This window comes from Salvelinus fontinalis, chromosome 1 (assembly GCF_029448725.1).
Source record: "Salvelinus fontinalis isolate EN_2023a chromosome 1, ASM2944872v1, whole genome shotgun sequence".
NCBI lineage: Eukaryota > Metazoa > Chordata > Actinopteri > Salmoniformes > Salmonidae > Salvelinus > Salvelinus fontinalis.
The window spans coordinates 79,859,822-79,885,208 of record NC_074665.1 but is presented as its reverse complement, the minus strand read 5'-3'; the positions used below and the strand labels follow the sequence as shown (position 1 = coordinate 79,885,208).

Below are 25,387 nucleotides of genomic sequence, written 5' to 3'. Positions count from 1 at the left end.
GCTGACACTAATCACCATTGCCACCTGAAGATAAAAGCCAGTGTTCTGCCCCAGGAGTTTAGAGAGAGAGAGAAGAGATTGAGAGAGGAGAGGAGATGAAATTTGGAGTAGAGTTTTGGAGATTGAGAGAGAAAAATTAGATTGTGATATAGTGTGGGTTGGGTATCAGAAAGTGTGGTATGTAATGTTGTTGTTGGTAGCAGTTTTTCTATGTCCTGTGTTTGTGAGTGTTTGTGAAATCATTAATAATTACTCTGTTTCATTTGTTCCCAGGGGGGAAGGAGAAGGCACTTTGGGAGTGCTTAGGCAAGAGGCCCGCGGGCATACATATACCCGTAGTATATTTACTGTCTAGACACACTAGGTAAGACCTGGGCGGACCACCCCCTGTATTTTGGTTAGGGCACCAGGCGGTGTTAAGTTAGGTAAGTTAAGTGGGTAGGCAGGTTAGATAGGAGAGGGGGAACTTTGATATTTACTTTCTTTGCTTTGGTTCCGTCCAGCCCCTTTTCCCCATATTACCGTGTAAGAAAATAAATTCTAGTAAACGGTAAATTCTGCTTTTGTGTCATCCTTACTCGCACCTACAGTCCATACCTCTTGCACTTCAGAGAGTTGAGTTGTAGCAGGGAGTTGCGTTCCCTCTTCTCAGAGGCGTGCGTAACATAATGGGGGCTCATCCGGGATTCCATTAAACCCACCGGACCCTGCTGCACTGAGCTCTCTGTGGTTAGTGATTGAGGTGTGATGGTAGGTTGTGAGTTTGGATGACTTGTTTAGTTTGTGTTTTCAGTAGATTGTTGTGTACAAGATGGCTGCCTCAGCCATCTCCAAGTTCATTGATGCGCCCTCTATTGATTGTTTGGTGAGGTTTCGAAAAGTAGACCTTATAGCTATAGCTGACCATTATGGATTTGTTATCCCTGAGAAAGCCCTAAAGGCTGAGCTTTTGGTGCTAGTCAGGGAGGGTTTAGTGAGAGAAAGAATTCTCTCATTGCAAGGAGAGGAGACGGGTAGACCTTCTGATGCCAAGTCGGAGGACAGGGCGGAGGAAGGGGTTGCTCGTACCCCCTTTACATTGCCTCGATTCGATCCTTTATCTTCTGCTTCAGGTCGTTCAGACGGGACCGCTAGGCTAAAGGTGAGGCTGGCCCGGTTAGAAATGGAGCAAAAAGACAAGGAGAGACAGATGCATTTTGATCTTGAAATTAGAAAAATAGAAGCCGACAAGGAGGTGAGGATCCGACAACTGGAGATAGAAGCTGGCTCCAGTACGACTCCAAAAGCTGCTCATCATCAAGCCCACTTTGATGTAAGTAAAAATATAGCTTTAGTCCCACCATTCCGAGAGTCGGAAGTGGATTCCTATTTCTCTGCGTTTGAGCGTGTGGCCGCTGCGCTACATTGGCCACTCGAGGTTTGGCCTCTCCTGTTGCAATGTAAATTGTCTGGGAAAGCCCAGGAAGTAGTAGCTGCTCTCTCGCTGGAAGACAGTTTACACTATGATACAGTTAAAACTACCGTGTTGCGGGCTTATGAGTTGGTGCCTGAAGCTTATAGACAGCGCTTCAGGAACCACAAGAAACCCTCTCACCGTACTTTTGTTGAGTTTGCTAGGGACAAAGAGTCTCTGTTTAATCGATGGTGTTCAGCCAGCAAAGCTAACACCTTTGCTGATATTCGGGAGTTGATGCTGTTGGAGGATTTTAAAAGCAACCTCCCTGAAAGAATTGTAGTTCATTTAAATGAACAGAAAGTGGTGACATTAGCCCAGGCAGCAGTGTTGGCAGATGAGTACGCTTTGACACACAAGACTGTCTTTGGTGCACCTCGTTTTGAAGGTAGACTGATTACGTCATCAGTGCCTCATTCAGGTCGTTTTTCCTCTGACAAGTCTTTTCATGAGATCCGTGAATGTTTTTACTGTCACCAAAAGGGTCACGTGATTGCGGACTGCCCAGTTTTGAAAAATAAACCGAAACAGTCCCAGTCACCTTCCCCAAAAAGGAAAAGTTTGGGTTTAGTCAAGTCTTTGGCTCGTCCGTTGGTCCGAGGTATTGATTCAGCATTTGAGAAACCGGATCCTGTCTATGCTCCGTTTATCTCTACCGGTTGTGTTTCCTTAACTGGAGAACAAGCTGATCAAAAGCCAATTAAAATCTTACGAGACACAGGGGCGGCGCAGTCAGTAATTATTACTGATGCTTTACCCTGGTCTCCTGAAACGTATTGTGGCTCACATGTTATATTACAGGGGATAGAGACAAAAACAGTACCTGTACCATTACACTGGGTCCACTTAGTGTCAGACTTGGTATCAGGACGTTTCCGTGTTGGTGTAGTGTCTACACTGCCAGTAAAAGGAGTCACATTGCTATTAGGGAATGATATTGCTGGTGGTAACGTTACTCCTGTGTTAGAGGTAGTAGACAACCCAGAAATCAAAATTGCAGATGAGAAATTGGTTCAAGCATTTCCACATGTTTTTCCTGCTTGTGTCTTAACGAGGGCACAATCTCGCAAGCTTGGAGATGTGGTGGATTTGGCTAGTTCCATTTTTGAGAATATTGAAGTAGAAGACAATGCACCGAGTATTCCTTCTGCAAGTCCGACAGTTTTTACTCCTGTAAAAACTAAGGAAGGGGACTGCGAAATCGCACCCCAATTACATGACATTCTTTTGTCTGTCACCCCTGAGAAGGTGATTGAATGTCAAAAAGGAGACACCAGTCTTCGTAAGTGTTTTGCTTCGGTAATTTCCATTGAGGAAGCTAAAACTAAAGAGACTGCCTACTTTATGGAAGCAGGAGTTTTGATGCGTAAATGGGCAGCTCATGACACCGTTAATGACTGGAGTGAAGTGTGTCAAGTGGTTGTTCCTACACCGTTCCGACAGCAGGTGCTGTCACTCGCCCATGACCAGGCGTGGTCTGGACATTTGGGGATCACAAAGACTTTTAACCGGGTCCTTCGTCATTTTTTCTGGCCAGGTTTGAAGTCTGATGTGGTCCAATTTTGTAAAACATGTCACGTATGTCAACTCACTGGGAAAGCGAATCAAACAGTTCCTAGAGCACCGCTCTACCCGATTCCTGTAGTGGGGGAACCGTTTGAAAGAGTGATTGTTGATTGTGTAGGTCCGTTGCCGAAAACCAGGTCAGGTAACCAGTTCCTATTAACAATAATGTGCAGTGCTACTCGATACCCAGAGGCTATTCCTCTCCGTACTATTACGGCTAAGACTGTGGTGAAGGCACTGGTGAAGTTCTTCTCTACGTTTGGACTCCCTAAAGTAATCCAAACAGATCAGGGATCCAACTTTATGTCCAAAATGTTTTCAAATGTGTTGAAGACGCTGTGTATTTCCCATCAGGTCTCAAGTCCGTATCATCCAGAGAGTCAAGGGGCTCTCGAACGCTGGCATCAGACGCTGAAGGCAATGCTACGCAAGTATTGTATGGATACAAGTACCGATTGGGATGAGGGGGTGCCCTTTGTCCTATTTGCTATTAGGGAAACGATACAAGAGTCCTTAGGGTTTAGCCCTGCTGACCTTGTGTTTGGACATACCCCAAGGGGTCCGCTGAAAGTGTTGAAGGAGCATATCTTATCTCCTACACCGAGTAGCGCCCCTAAAAATGTGTTGGATTATGTCAGTAAGATGCGGGAGAGACTGCACGCCGCATGTGCGTTGGCCCAAAAGTCTCTTTCCTCTTCGCAAAAACGCATGAAGGTGCATTATGACAAAAAGGCTGTTGGCCGTTCTTTTGCACCAGGGGATCAAGTTTTAGTTTTGTTGCCAATTCCTGGCTCATCTCTGTCAGCACGTTTTTCTGGACCATATCTGGTGGAAAAGAAACTCAGTGACACCAACTATGTGATAAAGACCCCAGATCGAAGGCGTTCTTCCCGTGTGTGTCATGTTAACATGCTAAAAGAATATTATGTACGTGACTCTCCAGACAGCTCCTCAAGTAAGCCGGTCCAGCCCGCCGTCTCCAGTGTGGCTGCGGTGGTGCTGAAGCCTGGCTGGGACCTAGAGGAGGATAAGGAGGATGGGTTGGAGTTACGCCATACGTTACAGCAGTGTGAACGCCTATGTAATTCAGAGATGCTGAAGAAGTTACCCTCTCAAATGGAACATTTGGATAGCGATCAAACTAAGGACCTTATCCTATTGATAAACAGTTTTCTCAGTGTGTTTCAGGACGTTCCAAGTCGCACGTCCATCTTGGAACATGACGTGGATGTGGGCAACGCTGCTCCTATACGTCAGCATCCGTACCGGGTTAATGCAAAGAAAAGGGAGGTAATGAAAAGTGAGGTAGCTTATTTATTACAGAATGACATGGCAAAACCCAGTAACAGCTCCTGGAGTTCCCCATGTATTCTTGTTCCTAAGCCTGACGGTACGTCCCGCTTATGCACGGACTATCGTCGAGTAAATGCAGTTACAAAGTCTGATTCTTTTCCTCTACCTCGATTAGATGACTGCATTGATAGAATTGGCTCTGCTGCTTACGTTAGTAAGTTAGATTTGTTAAAAGGTTATTGGCAGGTGCCTCTGACCTCTAGAGCTTCTGACATATCGGCTTTTGTTACGCCTGATAACTTTGTACAATACACTGTGATGCCCTTTGGCATGTGTAATGCACCTGCTACTTTTCAGCGTCTAGTTAACATTGTGTTTGCAGATGTGCCAAATTGTACTGCATACCTTGATGATGTGGTGATACATTCGTCTACTTGGTCTGATCATCTCTCCACTTTGAAAAGTGTGTTTCAGCGGTTGGAGAATGCTTCTTTAACCCTCAATTTGGCCAAGTGTGAGTTTGGGAAGGCTACGGTGACTTACTTAGGGAAACAAGTGGGACGAGGTCAAGTGCGCCCAGTAACTGGCAAGGTGGAGGCAATTGTTGCTTTTCCTGCTCCCACGACTCGACGCCAGTTGCGCAGATTCCTAGGGATGGTAGGGTACTATCGTACATTCTGTAAGAATTTCTCGACGGTAGTAGCGCCCCTTTCATCTCTGCTTAGTCCTAAGGTACCATTTAGGTGGTCCAAGGACTGTAACCATGCTTTTGAGTCCGCTAAAGCGCTACTTTGTAGTGCCCCAGTGCTTGCCGCCCCCAACTTTGACAAACCTTTTAAGTTGGAGGTTGACGCTAGTATAGTGGGGGTGGGTGCGGTTCTCTTACAGGAAGATGAAGACGGAGTGGATCGGCCCGTCAGTTTCTTCTCCCGTAAGTTCAACTCGTGTCAGTCAAGGTACTCCACAATTGAACAAGAGACGCTAGCTTTATTGCTAGCCTTACAGTTCTTTGAGGTATATGTGGGATCCAGTGCCTTGCCTGTAATGGTCTTCACAGACCATAATCCTTTAGTGTTCTTAAAGCAAATGTACAATCAGAACCGCCGCCTTATGCGGTGGGCTCTGATTGTACAAGGATATAATGTACAGATAGCCTACATGAAGGGCTCAGCGAATGTGGTTGCTGACGCTCTATCACGGGTTTACTAACTGGGGAAGCGTTGGTTTTTGTTATTACAAACTGTATGTTTGCAATTTTTGTGGTGGGCGTGTTACGTTCCCCAGTTTCTATGTTCTGTTTTGTATTTGAGTGTGTGTTTCAGGAGGTGGCTTCCTGAAGTACTCCCCAACCAGCTGATTGGTCAACCCCAGGCTAATTGGTGATTGGAGCTGACCCCGCCCCCTCGTCAAGAAGCATCTGACACTAATCACCATTGCCACCTGAAGATAAAAGCCAGTGTTCTGCCCCAAGAGAAAAAAAGATTGAGAGAGGAGAGATTTGGAGTAGAGATTTGGAGATTGAGAGAGGAGAGATTTGGAGTAGAGATTTGGAGATTGAGAGAGAAAAATTAGATTGTGATATAGTGTTGGTTGTGTATCAGAAAGTGTGGTATGTACTGTTGTTGTTGGTAGCAGTTTTTTTTCTATGTCTTGTGTTTGTGAGTGTTTGTGAAATCATTAATAATTACTCTGTTTCATTTGTTCCCAGGGGGGAAGGAGAAGGCACTTTGGGAGTGCTTAGGCAAGAGGCCCGAGGGCATACATATACCCGTAGTATATTTACTGTCTAGGCACACTAGGTAAGACCTGGGCGGACCACCCCCTGTATTTTGGTTAGGGCACCAGGCGGTGTTAAGTTAGGTAAGTTAAGTGGGTAGGCAGGTTAGATAGGAGAGGGGGAACTTTGATATTTACTTTCTTTGCTTTGGTTCCGTCCAGCCCCTTTTCCCCATATTACCGTGTAAGAAAATAAATTCTAGTAAACGGTAAATTCTGCTTTTGTGTCATCCTTACTCGCACCTACAGTCCATACCTCTTGCACTTCAGAGAGTTGAGTTGTAGCAGGGAGTTGCGTTCCCTCTTCTCAGAGGCGTGCGTAACAGTCGTACCCACAGCAACGATTAAAACATTCCCAAACCAGAAACCATGGATTGACGGCAGCATTCGCGTGAAACTGAAAGCGCGAACCACTGCTTTTAACCAGGGCAAGGTGACCGGAAACATGACCGAATACACACAGTGTAGCTATTCTCTCCGCAAGGCTATCAAACAGGCTAAGTCCCAGTACAGAGACAAAATAGAATCGCAATTCAACAGCTCAGACACAAGAGGTATGTGGCAGGGTCTACAGTCTATCACGGATTACAAAAAGAAAACCAGCCCCGTCGCGGACCAGGATGTCTTGCTCCCAGACAGGCTAAATAACTTTTTTGCCCGCTTTGAGGACAATACAGTGCCACTGACACGGCCCGCTACCAAAACCTGCGGGCTCTCCTTCACTGCAGCCGAGGTGAGTAAAACATTTAAACGTGTTAACCCTCGCAAGGCTGCAGGCCCAGACGGCATTCCCAGCCGCGTCCTCAAAGCATGCGCAGACCAGCTGGCTGGTGTGTTTACGGACATATTCAATCAATCCTTATCCCAGTCTGCTGTTCCCACATGCTTCAAGAGGGCCACCATTGTTCCTGTTCCCAAGAAAGCTAAGGTAACTGAGCTAAACGACTACCGCCCCGTAGCACTCACTTCCGTCATCATGAAGTGCTTTGAGAGACTAGTCAAGGACCATATCACCTCCACCCTACCGGACACCCTAGACCCACTCCAATTTGCCTACCGACCCAATAGGTCCACAGACGACGCAATCGCAACCACACTGCACACTGCCCTAACCCATCTGGACAAGAGGAATACCTATGTGAGAATGCTGTTCATCGACTACAGCTCAGCATTTAACACCATAGTACCCTCCAAACTCGTCATCAAGCTCGAGACCCTGGGTCTCGACCCCGCCCTGTGCAACTGGGTCCTGGACTTCCTGACAGGCCGCCCCCAGGTGGTGAGGGTAGGTAACAACATCTCCACCCCGCTGATCCTCAACACTGGGGCCCCACAAGGGTGCGTTCTGAGCCCTCTCCTGTACTCCCTGTTCACCCACGACTGCGTGGCCATGCACGCCTCCAACTCAATCATCAAGTTTGCGGACGACACTACAGTGGTAGGCTTGATTACCAACAACGACGAGACGGCCTACAGGGAGGAGGTGAGGGCCCTCGGAGTGTGGTGTCAGGAAAATAACCTCACACTCAACGTCAACAAAACAAAGGAGATGATTGTGGACTTCAGGAAACAGCAGAGGGAGCACCCCCCTATCCACATCGACGGGTCAGTAGTGGAGAAGGTGGAAAGTTTTAAGTTCCTCGGTGTACACATCACGGACAAACTGAATTGGTCCACCCACACAGACAGCGTTGTGAAGAAGGCGCAGCAGCGCCTCTTCAACCTCAGGAGGCTGAAGAAATTCGGCTTGTCACCAAAAGCACTCACAAACTTCTACAGATGCACAATCGAGAGCATCCTGTCGGGCTGTATCACCGCCTGGTACGGCAACTGCTCTGCCCACAACCGTAAGGCTCTCCAGAGGGTAGTGAGGTCTGCAGAACGCATCACCGGGGGCAAACTACCTGCCCTCCAGGACACCTACACCACCCGATGTCACAGGAAGGCCATAAAGATCATCAAGGACAACAACCACCCAAGCCACTGCCTGTTCACCCCGCTATCATCCAGAAGGCGAGGTCAGTACAGGTGCATCAAAGCAGGGACCGAGAGACTGAAAAACAGCTTCTATCTCAAGGCCATCAGACTGTTAAACAGCCACCACTAACATTTAGCGGCCGCTGCCAACATACTGACTCAACTCCAGCCACTTTAAAAATGGGAATTGATGGAAATTATGTAAAAATGTACCACTAGCCACTTTAAACAATGCCACCTAATATAATGTTTACATACCCTACAGTACTCATCTCATATGTATATACCGTACTCTATACCATCTACTGCATCTTGCCTATGCCGTTCTGTACCATCACTCATTCGTATATCTTTATGTACATATTCTTTATCCCTTTACACTTGCGTGTATAAGGTAGTAGTTGTGGAATTGTTAGGTTAGATTACTTGTTGTTATTACTGCATTGTCGGAACTAGAAGCACAAGCATTTCGCTACACTCGCATTAACATCTGCTAACCATGTGTATGTGACTAATAAAATTTGATTTGATTTGATTTGACACGTCCAAACAACCCCCCTATAGACACGTCCAAACAACCCCCCTATAGACACGTCCAAACTACCCCCATAGACACGTCCAAACTACCCCCTTATAGACACGTCCAAACTACCCCCCTATAGACACGTCCAAACTACCCCCCTATAGACACGTCCAAACTACCCCCTTATAGACACGTCCAAACTACCCCCCTATAGACACGTCCAAACTACCCCCCTATAGACACGTCCAAACTACCCCCCTATAGACACGTCCAAACTACCCCCCTATAGACACGTCCAAACTACCCCCCTATAGACACGTCCAAACTACCCCCCTATAGACACGTCCAAACTACCCCCCTATAGACACGTCCAAACTACCCCCTTATAGACACGTCCAAACTACCCCCTTATAGACACGTCCAAACTACCCCCCTATAGACACGTCCAAACTACCCCCCCATAGACACGTCCAAACTACCCCCCCATAGACACGTCCAAACTACCCCCTTATAGACACGTCCAAACTACCCCCCTATAGACACGTCCAAACTACCCCCCTATAGACACGTCCAAACTACCCCCCTATAGACACGTCCAAACTACCCCCCTATAGACACGTCCAAACTACCCCCCTATAGACACGTCCAAACTACCCCCCTATAGACACGTCCAAACTACCCCCTTATAGACACGTCCAAACTACCCCCCTATAGACACGTCCAAACTACCCCCCTATAGACACGTCCAAACTACCCCCCTATAGACACGTCCAAACTACCCCCCTATAGACACGTCCAAACTACCCCCCTATAGACACGTCCAAACTACCCCCCTATAGACACGTCCAAACTACCCCCCTATAGACACGTCCAAACTACCCCCCTATAGACACGTCCAAACTACCCCCCTATAGACACGTCCAAACTACCCCCCTATAGACACGTCCAAACTACCCCCTATAGACACGTCCAAACTACCCCCCTATAGACACGTCCAAACTACCCCCATAGACACGTCCAAACTACCCCCATAGACACGTCCAAACTACCCCCCTATAGACACGTCCAAACTACCCCCATAGACACGTCCAAACTACCCCCATAGACACGTCCAAACTACCCCCTTATAGACACGTCCAAACTACCCCCCTATAGACACGTCCAAACTACCCCCTATAGACACGTCCAAACTACCCCCCTATAGACACGTCCAAACTACCCCCATAGACACGTCCAAACTACCCCCATAGACACGTCCAAACTACCCCCCTATAGACACGTCCAAACTACCCCCATAGACACGTCCAAACTACCCCCATAGACACGTCCAAACTACCCCCCTATAGACACGTCCAAACTACCCCCATAGACACGTCCAAACTACCCCCATAGACAAGTCCAAACTACCCCCTTATAGACACGTCCAAACTACCCCCTTATAGACACGTCCAAACTACCCCCTTATAGACACGTCCAAACTACCCCCCTATAGACACGTCCAAACTACCCCCTTATAGACACGTCCAAACTACCCCCATAGACACGTCCAAACTACCCCCATAGACACGTCCAAACTACCCCCATAGACACGTCCAAACTACCCCCATAGACACGTCCAAACTACCCCTATAGACACGTCCAAACTACCCCTATAGACACGTCCAAACTACCCCCATAGACACGTCCAAACTACCCCCATAGACACGTCCAAACTACCCCCATAGACACGTCCAAACTACCCCCATAGACACGTCCAAACTACCCCCATAGACACGTCCAAACTACCCCCATAGACACGTCCAAACTACCCCCTTATAGACACGTCCAAACTACCCCCTTATAGACACGTCCAAACTACCCCCTTATAGACACGTCCAAACTACCCCCTTATAGACTGCACGTACAGACACCTCCAAACAACCCCTTCTAGACACCTCCCAAAAACAAAACAAAATTATAGACTGCACTTAGACACCTCCAAAAAAAAACCCACCACTGCTGAAAATAATCCTAGGGGAGACACTGATTAAGGGTTCACAGCTCCCATCCTAAAAGACAGTGATTGATTGATCAATTATGTAACTGATTGAGTATTATGGTGGAAATTACAAGATTGTTATAATACCTTCATTGCATCAAATGGTTGTTTTATGAAAAATAATAAGGGGTTGTTAGAACGCTCATCTGTGTTCTATTGAGGATGGGCCTCTGGGAGATAACACAGAGAGAGTTACAATGTCTTTTGGGTAATAAAACCTTAAGAGACTGCATTCCAGAGCATGAGTTAATGTTTCTGTTCTATAAGGTACCAGGGAGAGATGACCCCAGGGCCAGACCTTGGAGTCTACACAATGAGAACTGTTTTTACAGCAAATACTGTCTGCTGTGAATTATAAGTAACTTTCATACAAATCTTACCCTTGTGACCCATTCTATACATCTGTTGTTCGTCATGTAGGTTGAAAGGGGTGTATCTTGGCTATAAAAATACCTTTTTCCTTGTATCTCGGGGCTCTCAACGAATCATCTGAGCGTGAATCGTCGACCAGCCATCATTATCGTAGAGCACTCAATCAATTCACTTTATATGTGTGTGTTGTATTGACTTGCTCCCTTATTAATAAGTGATCAAAGATTTAGTTTAAGTATAACTCTGACTTGTGTGATAAGTTTGTCTCTCCTCATTTGATAATAAAGAAATTAACCACCACAGTATGAATCTGTCCGTTTGTGTGTTTGTTAAGACTCACTCTGGTCCGAGTAGTTCCTGGTCTTGAGCTCCATTTGACGTGTGTGAGACTCCAGCATCCCCAGTCGACCCTGAAGGTCCTTCTTCTCCATGTCCTGACTGTCCTCAAACATCATGTACCTCTACAGACAGACAGAGAGTTGTTAAAACACTGTGTGTAGCACAATGGCATGTGTCCATGTGTGTTAAGTACTTGTGAGAAAGGTCATTGATCTCTAGCCAACAGACAGGACACATTGCTAGCTGTATGCATCATGTTTGTCAGATTCCTTCTGCCACCACCTCCTGTGATCCTTAGAGACAGAGACAGACACAGAAGAACTGAATTGGGAGAGACTAGGGACTAACTCAAATCTGGAGTGAGATCAATGAGACAAAACCCACCTGTCTGCCTGTGTGTGTCTGTCTGTAGCTCCATTCAATGTGTTGTTTTGTGTCTGTGTATCAGGTCTGAGGTCAACATGAAGAGTCAGTCGGTCTTCAGTTCCATTCAGTGGATGTCAGACAACAGGTTCAGAGCGCCAGCTCCTTGGTGCCACTTGAGTGTGTGTTGCACTGACAGATCAGTGTCCGGCAGTAAGTTCTTGTTGTTGTCCATTAGAGCTCAACACCAGTATCTTCAGATCGACAATTGTTGGAGCTTTTCCATTGATGGGAATGAGAGAATCTGTCTAACTGGAGAACTCTGCCGCTGCCAGCAAAAACAGGCTGAGGAGTTATGACATAACCTAGCGTGACATAACCCCCCCCCCCCCTCCCAACACACACTGATCAACTGTCTACTTTTAGTTTTTTATACCCCTTCCCCCCCCCCACAATTTTGCGATATCCAATTGGTAGCTGACACAATGCTCACCAATGTGTTGGAGGAAACACTGTACAGTTTGGCCAAAAGTTGAGAATGACACAAATATTCATTTTCACAAAGTCTGCTGCCTCAATTTGTATGATGGCAATTTGCATATGTTATGAAGAGTGATCAGATGAATTGCAAAGTCCCTCTTTGCCATGCAAATGAACTGAATCCCCCCCAAAACATTTCCACTGTATTTCAGTCCTGCCACAAAAGGACCAGCTGACATCATGTCAGTGATTCTCTTGTTAACACAGGTGTGAGTGTTGACGAGGACAAGGCTGGAGATCACGATCACTCGATCGTTCGAATAACAGACTGGAAGCTTCAAAAGGAGAGTGGTGCTTGGAATCATTGTTCTTCCTCTGTCCTCTGCCGTCATCATTGCTTTGCACAAAAAGGGCTTCACAGGCAAGGATTTTGCTGCCAGTAAGATTGCACCTAAATCAACCATTTATCGGATCATCAAGAACTTCAAGGAGAGTGGTTTAATTGTTGTGAAGAAGGCTTCAGGGCGCCCAAGAAAGTCCAGCAAGCGCCAGGACCGTCTCCTAAAGTTGATTCAGCTGCGGGATCGGGGCACCACCAGTACAGAGCTTGCTCAGGAATGGCAGCAGGCAGGTGTGAGTGCATCTGCACGCACATTGAGGCGAAGACTTTTGGAGGATGGCCTGGTGTCAAGAAGGGCAGCAAAGAAGCCACTTCTCTCCAGGAAAAACATCAGGGACAGACTGATATTCTGCAAAAGGTACAGGGATTGGAGTGCTGAGGACTGGGGTAGTCATTTTCTCTGATGAATCCCCTTTCCAATTGTTTGGGGCATCCGGAAGAAATCTTGTCCTGAGAAGACAAGGTGAGCGCTACCATCAGTCCTGTGTCATGCCAACAGTAAAGCATCCCAAGACCATTCATGTGTGGGGTTGCTTCTCAGCCAAGGGAGTGGGCTCACTCACAAGTTTGCCTAAGAACACAGCCATGAATAAAGAATGGTACCAACACATCCTCCGAGAGCAACTTCTCCCAACCATCCAGGAACAGTTTGGTGACAAACAATGCCTTTTCCAGCATGATGGAGCACCTTGCCATAAGGCAAAAGTGATAACTTAGTGGCTCGGGGAACAAAACATTGATATTTAGGGTCCATGGCCAGGAAACTCCCCAGACCTTAATCCCATTGAGAACTTGTGGTCAATCCTCAAGAGGCGGGTGGACAAACAAAAACCCACAAATTCTGACAAATTCCAAGCATTGTTTATGCAAGAATGGGCTGCCATCAGTCAGGATGTGGCCCAGAAGTTAATTAACAGCATGCTAGGGCCGATTGCAAAAGTCTTGAAAAAGAAGGGTCAACACTGCAAATATTGACTCTGCATCAACTTCATGTAATTGTCAATAAAATCCTTTGACACTTATGAAATGCTTGTAATTATACTTCAGTATTCCATAGTAACATCTGACAAATATCTAGAGACACTGAAGCAGCAAACTTTGTGGAAATTAATATGTGTCATTCTCAACTTTTGGCCACTACTGTACACCTGGCAACCGTGTCAGCGTGCACTGCACCCTGCCCGCCACAGGAGTCGCTAGAGCGCGATGGGACAAGGACAACCCAGCCGGCCAAACACTCCTCTAACGTGGACGACGCTGGGCCAATTGTGCGCCACCTCATGGGTCTCCCGGTTGCGGCCGGCTGCGACACAGACTGGGATCGAACCAGGATCTGTAGTGACGCAGTTAGCACTGTGAGACCCTTCAACGGTCTACTTCGCAGCTTAGAGTAGTGTGTGATATACCCACCCTCAAAGAGCAACTGCATACCACCTAGCTTACTATAAACATACAGTAAAAGAGCTGAACCAGCCGGTGACAGTTTAGAGACCTGTTAGAGCGGTGTTGCAGGCTTTGGGTCTGGCCCAGCACCAACACACCTGACACTAAATTGAGGTGAATCCGGTGTTATAACACAAGGCTGGAACTAAAGTCTGCCCTCATTCACCGCCGACACCAGTAAACAGTCTTGAGTCTTGTGATCATAGAGCTGTGTGTGGATGAAGGGCTTATCGACAAGAGCCCATCGGCTGGGATGAGCAGTCATCTGCTGCGGGATTGACTCACCCGAGTCCCCTGCTCCGCCGGAGGCCTACTGGAACAAATAGGCTCTTCTCTACATGAAGGCAACTTTCTATGTCAGAAAGCAGATGAAGGCATTCCTCAGAATGCCTTTGATGAACATTAAATCATTAGTTTGGCTGCAGGTGTATTCAAGGCCCTGTTCAAATGGTTAGGAAACAATAAGCATAGCGAGAGAACGAGAGGGCAAGAAAGAGAGAAATGGATTAAGAAAACAATGTGGGAAGGTATGAGAGAGGGTCTGAAGGGCGGTAGGCAGTAAAGGGTCTGAAGGGCAGTAAAGAAAAGACACAGACTTCCTCACAGTAAACTCCAAGTAAAACAGCAAATCTAATAAGAGCATTAGGCTACATGAGGCCTGGACAAGAGGGCTGGGAGAGGAGCAAGAGGGGGATGTGTCGACAACACTCAACATAAGGCTGCACGTCACATATGGTTTTAACTGTCATAAAAGCATAATACCCAACATCAATCCCTAGAACCTCACCCCCTCTTCCTAATCCCTTAGACCCGACCCACCCCACCCACACACACTTTCTCCGTGCTGCTCATCATATGACCCATAGTTGGGTGTTCATAAGACAACGCTCCAGAGAAAGAGTTTCTCTAGTCTCCATCTACCTCCTCTTCCCCCTCTCCTCCTGACCATGCATAATGCTCCCTTTATCCCTTCACACACACTCTCCCTCTCTCTCACACACACACACACGCTCCATCTCACACAGCTCTCTTTCTCTCTCACACGCACAAAGTGCCCCAGTGTATCAACATTGTATTGACAGGGAGTTTTATTAAGTGCACAGAGTCTTCTTTGGGTTGCTGCCTGGGTAGAACAGGGCAGCTGGGATAGCAGGATGGCGCTGCCAGAAAGGAGATCAGATGTCACAGATATGGAAGTCACTAAAAGGGTCATGCATCTGTGGTTGGCAAGATCCTGAAGAGTTAGATTTGAGGGTGTTTATTAAACACGCAATCAACTTAAAATATTGTGTTATAAATGTGTTCCTTGGTTAGAGGGTCAAGTGTATGTGTGTATTGTGCGTGCATTAATGTGTCTGGAGTTGGAGCAGGTCACAGCACGATCTGTCAAGAGCGTTTGTGAACTTCCAGTGAGACAACATTATAAGAACAGGAACACGAAGACCTTTTCACTTTCAACAAGTCAATAACAGCCAGGGGGTATTCAATCAAAGCCTGTTATCATTTTTTTTGTCTGGGTCTTCAAATCCCAATTGACAATAATATGAAATCAGAACTGGCTCAACATCAAACATCCCGATCATTGTCCAAATCAACAAACACAATATGAATGGTTTAGGCTGTGTAATTCAACTGGGGCTAACTTAATCCTGGTCGGTTACACAAGTTGGTTAATTGAAACAGCACGTTTTTTTTTTTTACAGCAGAAACTAAAGTCTAATCCAGAGAGCCACGCTGGTAGTCCTGACTCTCTGTATGTGTGTCAGTCCTGACTGCTCCTACTCATCCTGGGTACAGATGCAAGACAGTAACAGTTCCTGCCTTTAACAGGCCCATAGCTTAGGGAGGGTCTGCTCTGTTCACGCTCTCATCAGCTAACTACAGCAAAGTAGGGGGCTGACCAACTGTGGGGGTTTGTTTTAGTACAGTAGTGTGACAGAAACTGACAGCTGGACTAGAGCCTGGGTTTGACGTAGGGCTGGGCCATAAATCAATATAGGTAATTACTTCCCTCAATAACGATAGAAAAACGTTTAGATACATTTTTCGACAATGTCGATATAGAATAATTAGGTACAGCAGTCCATTTCACCTCTGTTATGTAGCTGGAAAGTGCGGAAAAGTGACAATATGCACATGGAGAGGTATACGCCCACTAAAAACCACTTAGCACCTCGAGTGATGGAGTAGCCACTATTAACCATGACAAATTTGTGATTTAGGCAAAAACAGTGGCGGTAATAGCCATGGAGAAAAAGCAGCTTCCCTTTATTGATAAAAAGGGTCCAACTGTTTCAGTTATTTGGAAGTGGTTTGGCTTTTTGAAGTCCGACAAAGAGCAGAGCAATGTTCGATGCAAAGTATGCCGTAGACAGGTGGCTACCAAGTCTGGTAATACGACAAACTTTTGTCACCATCTGAAGCAAAATCACTCTTTGGAACATGCAGAAAGTTTGAGTTTGCGCCACAGTATTGATAAACGCCCCTCAAGCACCAGCCAATCTCGGGATGTTCACCCGAAGCAGTCAACACTGACAACGTTTATGCCCTACGAGCAAACATTAAAAAGACACAAGGACATCACAAACGCTAGTATGCAAAGAGTACTGGAGGAGGAGAAAGACATTTCACAGGTCTTGTCCAGTGACAAGAAGACCCACTTAGCTCCCACCCATACAGATATAGATATTCTTGAGTCCATCAACCAGGCATTGACCCCACTCCTAGAATCCACAGATGCTCTGTCTGGTGAGTCTTATGTCAGTGCTACACCTGTTCAATACAGAGGTCATGAAACAGGGCTCACCCAAACCATCAAAACAAATTATAAATATGATGACCTAGCCACAGATGACCTCCTGGACATAGCCTCGTTGGTCGACCCCCGGTTGAAAACACATTACATCAAAGAGGAGAAGATGTGCCACATAAAAGCAAGAGCTGTCTCAGAGATGGTCAATGAGGGACATGAAAACCCAAGCCCAGCACAGGGAGACATTGCTGCTGCTGCTTCACCACAACTGCCAGCTAAAAAGAGAAAGTCACTGGGCATTTTTTTCAAAAAGCCATGCTCCACCACCACAGATCTTACTGAAATCCAGCTGGTAGAAAAAGAACTCAGCTGCCTTCAGTCACCTGATGCTGACAGTGAAACCAATCCACTGGACTGGTGGAAGATCCACCCCCCCCCCAAAAAAAAATCCCCCAGTCAGCCACCTGGTAAAGTGCTACCTGTGCATTCCTGTGACCAGCTCGCGCTCAGAGCGTGTTTTTAGCACAACTGCCATAGGGCAGCTTTAAAGCCAGAGACTGTAGACAGACTTGTCTTTCTTGCAACTTGTAAGACAACAACCCAACCTAAACTGTGATGGCCATTAGGCTAACAGTTAACGCATATTGACTTGCACTTTTTATATCTTAAGCGTTTACAGCTTTAAAAAAATGTGGAGTTAAAATGTTATTTGTGAGTTCTTCTACTTCTGACAATAAGAAACATTGAAGCCTTTGGATTGTTCAGGCATTGAGTCTGAAGCAGATATGCACCTTTTAAACATTATTTGATTAATATCGTGATAATGGACAAAAAAAGTCTCCACCTTTTCTTGCAAAAACAAGGACATTTCTAATATATATATATATATATATATATATATATATATATACTGCTCAAAAAAATAAAGGGAACACTTAAACAACACAATGTAACTCCAAGTCAATCACACTTCTGTGAAATCAAACTGTCCACTTAGGAAGCAACACTGATTGACAATAAATTTCACATGCTGTTGTGCAAATGGAATAGACAAAAGGTGGAAATTATAGGCAATTAGCAAGACACCCCCAATAAAGGAGTGGTTCTGCAGGTGGTGACCACAGACAACTTCTCAGTTCCTATGCTTCCTGGCTGATGTTTTGGTCACTTTGAATGCTGGCGGTGCTTTCACTCTAGTGGTAGCATGAGACGGAGTCTACAACCCACACAAGTGGCTCAGGTAGTGCAGCTCATCCAGGATGGCACATCAATGCGAGCTGTGGCAAGAAGGTTTGCTGTGTCTGTCAGCGTAGTGTCCAGAGCATGGAGGCGCTACCAGGAGACAGGCCAATACATCAGGAGACGTGGAGGAGGCCGTAGGAGGGCAACAACCCAGCAGCAGGACCGCTACCTCCGCATTTGTGCAAGGGGGATTAGGAGGAGCACTGCCAGAGCCCTGCAAAATGACCTCCAGCAGGCCACAAATGTGCATGTGTCTGCTCAAACGGTCAGAAACAGACTCCATGAGGGTGGTATGAGGGCCCGACGTCCACAGGTGGGGGTTGTGCTTACAGCCCAACACCGTGCAGGACGTTTGGCATTTGCCAGAGAACACCAAGATTGGCAAATTCGCCACTGCCGCCCTGTGCTCTTCACAGATGAAAGCAGGTTCACACGCACATGTGACAGACGTGACAGAGTCTGGAGACGCCGTGGAGAACGTTCTGCTGCCTGCAACGTCCTACAGCATGACCGGTTTGGCGGTGGGTCAGTCATGGTGTGGGGTGGCATTTCTTTGGGGGGCCGCACAGCCCTCCATGTGCTCGCCAGAGGTAGCCTGACTGCCATTAGGTACCGAGATGAGATCCTCAGACCCCTTGTGAGACCATATGCTGGTGCGGTTGGCCCTGGGTTCTTTCTAATGCAAGACAATGCTAGACCTCATGTGGCTGGAGTGTGTCAGCAGTTCCTGCAAGAGGAAGGCATTGATGCTATGGACTAGCCCGCCCGTTCCCCAGACCTGAATCCAATTGAGCACATCTGGGACATCATGTCTCGCTCCATCCACCAACGCCACGTTGCACCACAGACTGTCCAGGAGTTGGCGGAGGCTTTAGTCCAGGTCTGGGAGGAGATCCCTCAGGAGACCATCCGCCACCTCATCAGGAGCATGCCCAGGTGTTGTAGGGAGGTCATACAGGCACGTGGAGGCCACACACACTACTGAGCCTCATTTTGACTTGTTTTAAGGACATTACATCAAAGTTGGATCAGCCTGTAGTGTGGTTTTCCACTTTAATTTTGAGTGTGACTCCAAATCCAGACCTCCATGGGTTGATCAATTTGATTTCCATTGATAATTTGTGTGTGATTTTGTAGTCAGCACATTCAACTACGTAACAAAAAAGTATTTAATAAGAATGTTTCATTCATTCAGATCTAGGATGTGTTATTTTAGTGTTCCCTTTATTTTTTTGAGCAGTGTATATACACACAGTGGGGAGAACAAGTATTTGATACACCGACGATTTTGCAGGTTTTCAAACTTACAAAGCATGTAGAGGTCTGGAATTTGTATCATAGGTACACTTCAACTGTGAGAAAAGGAATCTAAAATAAAAATCCTGAAAAAAAATCATACAATGTGATTAAGTAATTAATTTGCATTTTATTGCATGACATAAGTATTTGATCACCTACCAACCAGTAAGAATTCCGGCTCTCACAGACCTGTTAGTTTTTCTTTAAGAAGCCCTCCTGTTCTCCACTCATTACCTGTATTAACTGCATCTGTTTGAACTCGTTACCTGTATAAAAGACACCTGTCCACACACTCAATCAAACAGACTCCAACCTCTCCACAATGGCCAAGACCAGAGAGCTGTGTAAGGACATCAGGGATAAAATTGTAGACCTGCACAAGGCTGGGATGGGCTACAGGACAATAGGCAAGCAGCTTGGTGAGAAGGCAACAACTGTTGGCGCAATTATTAGAAAATGGAAGAAGTTCAAGATGACGGTCAAATCACCCTCGGTCTCGGGCTCCATGCAAGATCTTACCTCGTGGGGCATCAATGATCATGAGGAAGGTGAGGGATCAGCATCCTAGCTGGAGGGGTGCTCTCATCTTATCTACCAACATAGACAGGGCTCTAACTCCACAATGAAATAGGGTGCAGGCCAGGCAGCAGGCTGTTAGCCAGCCTGCCAGCTTAATGGAGTCTGCCACTAGCACAGTCAGTGTAGTCAGCTCAGCTATCCCCATTGAGACCGTGTCAAGAGAGACAATTAAGTGTTTTAGTACTATATCTCTTGACACAATGATGAAAATAATCATGGCCTCTAAACCTTCAAGCTGCATACTGGACCCTATTCCAACTAAACTACTGAAAGAGCTGCTTCCTGTGCTTGGCCCTCCTATGTTGAACATAATAAACGGCTCTCTATCCACCGGATGTGTACCAAACTCACTAAAAGTGGCAGTAATAAAGCCTCTCTTGAAAAAGCCAAACCTTGACCCAGAAAATATAAAAAAAACTATCGGCCTATATCGAATCTTCCATTCCTCTCAAAAATTGTAGAAAAAGCTGTTGCGCAGCAACTCACTGCCTTCCTGAAGACAATGTATACGAAATGCTTCAGTCTGGTTTTAGACCCCATCATAGCACTGAGACTGCACTTCTGAAGGTGGTAAATTACCTTTTAATGTCGTCAGACTGAGGCTCTGCATCTGTCCTCGTGCTCCTAGACCTTAGTGCTGCCTTTGATACCATCGATCACCACATTCTTTTGGAGAGATTGGAAACCCAAATTGGTCTACACGGACAAGTTCTGGCCTGGCTTAGATCTTATCTGTCGGAAAGATATCAGTTTGTCTCTGTGAATGGTTTGTCCTCTGACAAAGGAACTGTACATTCCGGTGTTCCTCAAGGTTCCGTTTTAGGACCACTACTGTTTTCACTATATATTTTACCTCTTGGGGATGTCATTCAAAAACATAATGTTAACTTTCACTGCTATGCGGATGACACACAGCTGTACAATTCAATGAAACATGGTGAAGCCCCAAAATTGCCCTCGCTAGAAGCCTGTGTTTCAGACTAAAGGAAGTGGATGGCTGCAAACTTTCTACTTTTAAACTCGGACAAAACAGATATGCTTGTTCTAGGTCCCAAGAAACAAAGAGATCTTCTGTTGAATCTGACAATTAATCTTGATGGTTGTAAAGTCATCTCAAATAAAACTGAAGGACCTCGGCATTACTCTGGACCCTGATCTCTCTTTTGACGAACATATCAAGACTGTTTCAAGGACAGCTTTTTTCCATCTACGTAACATTGCAAAAATCAGAAACTTTCTGTCCAAAAATGATGCAGAAAAATGTATCCATGCTTTTGTTACTTTTAGGTTAGACTACTGCAATGCTCTACTTTCCAGCTACACGGATAAAGCAGTAAATAAACTTCAGTTAGTGCTAAATACGGCTGCTAGAATCCTGACTAGAACCGAAAAATGTTATCATATTACTCCAGTGCAAGCCTCCCCTACACTGGCTTCCTGTTAAGGCAAGGGCTGATTAAGGTTTTACTGCTAACCTACAAAGCATTACATGGGCTTGCTCCTACCTATCTTTCCGATTTGGTCCTGCCGTACATACCTACACTACGATCACAAGACGCAGGCCTCCTAATTGTCCCTAGAATTTCTAAGCAAACAGCTGGAGGCAGGGCTTTCTCCTATAGAGCTCCATTTTTATGGAATGGTCTGCCTACCCATGTGAGACGCAGACTCGGTCTCAACTTTTAAGTCTTTACTGAAGACTCATCTCTTCAGTGGGTCATATGATTGAGTGTAGTCTGGCCCAGGAGTGTGAAGGTGAACGGAAAGTCTCTGGAGCAACGAACCGCCCTTGCTGTCTCTGCCTGGCCGGTTCCCCTCTCTCCACTGGGATTCTCTGCCTCTAACCCTATTACAGGGGCTGAGTCACTGGCTTACTGGTGCTCTTTCATGCCGTCCCACTTGAGTGGGTTGAGTCACTGACATGATCCTCCTGTCTGGGTTGGCGCCCCCCCTTGGGTTGTGCCGTGTCGGAGATCTTTTGTGGGCTATACTCGGCCTTGTCTCAGGATGGTAAGTTGGTGGTTGAAGATATCCCTCTAGTGGTGTGGGGGCTGTGCTTTGGCAAAGTGGGTGGGGTTATATCCTTCCTGTTTGGCCCTGTCCGGGGGTATCATCAGATGGGACCACAGTGTCTCCGGACCCCTCCTGTCTCAGCCTCCAGTATTTATGCTGCAGTAGTTTGTGTCGGGGGGCTAGGGTCAGTTTGTTATATCTGGAGTACTTCTCCTGTCTTATCCGGTGTCCTGTGTGAATTTAAGTATGCTCTCTCTAATTCTCTCTCTCTCGGAGGACCTGAGTCCTAGGACCATGCCTCAGGACTACCTGGCATGATGACTCCTTGCTGTCCCCAGTCCACCTGGCCGTGCTGCTGCTCCAGTTTCAACTGTTCTGCCTGCGGCTATAGAACCCTGACCTGTTCACCGGACGTGCTACCTGTCCCAGACCTGCTGTTTTCAACTCTCTAGAGACAGCAGGAGCGGTAGAGATACTCTTAATGATCGGCTATGAAAAACCAACTGACATTTACTCCTGGAGGTGCTGACTTGCTGCACCCTCGACAACTACTGTGATTATTATTATTTGACCATGCTTGTCATTTATGAACATCTTGGCCATTTTATGTTATAATCTCCACCCGCCACAGCCAGAAGAGGACTGGCCACCCCTCATAGCCTGGTTCCTCTCTAGGTTTATTCCTAGGTTTTGGCCTTTCTAGGGAGTTTTTCCTAGCCACCGTGCTTCTACACCTGCATTGCTTGCTGTTTGAGGTTTTAGGCTGGGTTTCTGTACAGCACTTTGAGATATCAGCTAATGTAAGAAGGGCTATATAAATAAATTTGATTTGATTTGATACTCAACCAGTCTAAAGGCGGCCAGTTTTATTGCTTCTTTAATCAGAACAAGTTTTCAGCTGTGCTAACATAACCGTTTTGCAATTTTCTAATGATCAATTAGCCTTTTAAAATTATAAACTTGGATTAGCTAATACAACATGCCATTGGAAGACATGAGTGATGGTTGCTGATAATGGGACTCTGTACGCCTATGTGAATATTCAAAAAAATATATATATTATCTGCCGTTTCCAGCTACAATAATCATTTACAACATTAGCATTGTCTACACTGTATTTCTTATCAATTTGATGTTATTTTAAATGGACAAAGTGATTTTCTTTCAAAAACAAGTACAATTCTAAGTGACCCCAAACCTTTGAATGGTAGTGTATATTGTGATAATTTATTTGCCATATCGCCCAGCCCTAGTTTGCCATGTCTATAAACCTATGAGAAACTGACACAGCTGGACTAAACCTATTCGTCACACTCATCCACTGACTAGTAGGACAGAGACGACTCCTGGAAAGTTCGCTTCGGATAAGTGCAAACTCGCCCCGACCTCGGTTTTCCAGCCCCAATTCAATGACATGCTTTTTTAGTCGCTCCTGATAACCGCTGTGAACTGACAAGTGGGATATGGTGATAAAGGCATGTGTGCTGTGGGTCTGACAAATGACATAACCCTCTGACATCATCATCCTGAACCGGTCCGTGACCTCAGGATGTCTGGAGGAATGTGTCCCAGGAGTATCCTGGCCGGAGAGAGGGACTCAGGAAGTCTTGTTTTCCCAGGAATTTCCTGCCTGGCCCTGGTCTCTTCCTCTCTCCGTCTGTAGTGAAGAGTAACAGTCCATCTCGTAAGAATTCCTCGGGGTTCAGCTCTGTGAGAGATCAGTGCTACACTGAACTTACTGAGACTGTTTGAGTCTGTCTGTTGCTTGAGTCCCTATAGTATTGAATGGGTTGTAGAAGTACGTGTGACCGGGGTGTTCATCTGCAGTGTTGCTCACTAACTGAGAACCATCATGTCTCTACTTACAGCCTAGCAGGTGTCTGGGTTTTTACAGTCCTGCGAATGTGAATGGGTTTTCTAGAGCCTAACGAACAACATGACTGAGTTAGCCAGGCCTGTATGCAAAGCAAATTAAGCAAACGCAGTTTTCAACCTCGAAGTAAACACCTAGGCATCACACTGGTAAAGAATTTAACATTAGACTCATGCTTTTTCTATTTGTTTATAAAGTGCTAATGAAGTAATTTCCCGTTTATTAACTACTTACGAACCGTCTCGATTCTTGTTGTAATTCCACATGCCAATGAACTGCAGCTCTGAGGAGAACGTCAAGAGCAGTGCAAAGCAAATGACTGGAGGGACACACACACCTGTCTCTGCCCAGACCCACCTAGTTAGCAAATCATGACAAGTCTAATAAAAACTAGGCCTACATACTCAGTGTACTACAAGAGCTCTCAGTACTGGTGCCTAATAGCAGAGAATGTCATGACAAGACAAAGTGAGAGATAAGTCGCAGATTTGGAACATTACACTGTGACCTTCAAATGTTGTCTAAGTGGTGTTGTCGGAGTTAACACTAATAGTGAATGAAGTTGAAGGGCACAGCACCACACACAATCCATAACCAACACTACAAAAGAGGGCTCCTAAACCATGCTCAGAGAAAGGAAAACACATTTAAAAACAGGTCAAGTCTAGAGCATTGCTGCCGTCAACTGCTAAACAAGGATCACCTGATCTGTAAATTAACCCACCTATAGGAGAGGAAAGGAGCTTTCACTTTGGCGGTGTGGTGGCAGAATTTAGGGTGAGCTGTTGTAACTTCAAGGGATATGTTCTGTGCTGTTATGCTTTTCATAGACTCCTGGTATGTCTGCACCCTAACACAAGGCCATTGTGTTCTGGAAGAGTTGCTTTTATTCAAAGAACTGTTGTGTAAACAATATGATTGTATTATCACCTCCCACTATATAAGGGACATGTAACCATTTCTTCCTGGAGTTCATCCCTGTGAAATCAGAGATAGATCTCCCCTTGTAGCTGCTTGTGTTATAGATTATTCTCTTATATCATTGAATAGTCTTTGCCTTAATCTTTGGATCGAATTTTCCACAACAGCAGTTATGGGAATAAAGAGAGTTCAACGACACAGAGGGGGGTTAGGGGGGGTGAAATACAACCACACTAGAACAGCATGATTATAGATAGACAGAGAACATATGGATAGCCTAACGGGTGAAAGGCAAAGAACCAGGGGGGAGAGAGAGAGAGCAACAGGGGGACAGAAAGAGAGTAGTCTGGTAGATAAACTGCATAATGCGTTGGTGGCAGAACAAACAAACAACTGTTCAGTTGCAGCAGGATAGAGCGAAAGAGAGCAGTCTGAAGCTAGGCGGATATGTCATCTGGATACAACAGCTGATGACAAGGTTACGCAATATTATGGTTGTGACAACATTACTGTACTTCAGTAATTTACACCATACAAATGGAGCTCCACCTAAGGGGAATATATTACCTGTCAATTACTATATTAACTGTCAACATATATAAGGCAAGGTTTATATGACCCCATTTCAAACAGACACTTATTTACCACTTTCTAGCAGGTAGGAGGTGTTAAATGGAAGTGTTCA

The 25,387-nt window shown here is 45.9% G+C and overlaps 1 protein-coding gene across 4 annotated transcripts in view; it reads right to left on the bottom strand.

Moving 5' to 3' along the window:
- LOC129862594 (C-Jun-amino-terminal kinase-interacting protein 4-like) overlaps positions 1 to 25,387 on the bottom strand; it is a 72,729-nt gene that overhangs the window by 40,116 nt on the left and 7,226 nt on the right. For all 4 annotated transcript variants that reach the window (XM_055934397.1, XM_055934407.1, XM_055934422.1 and 1 more), the window contains exon 2: positions 11,339 to 11,459. In XM_055934397.1, the coding sequence (XP_055790372.1) occupies positions 11,339 to 11,459 (121 nt within the window). The remainder of the gene's footprint in view (positions 1 to 11,338; positions 11,460 to 25,387) is intronic.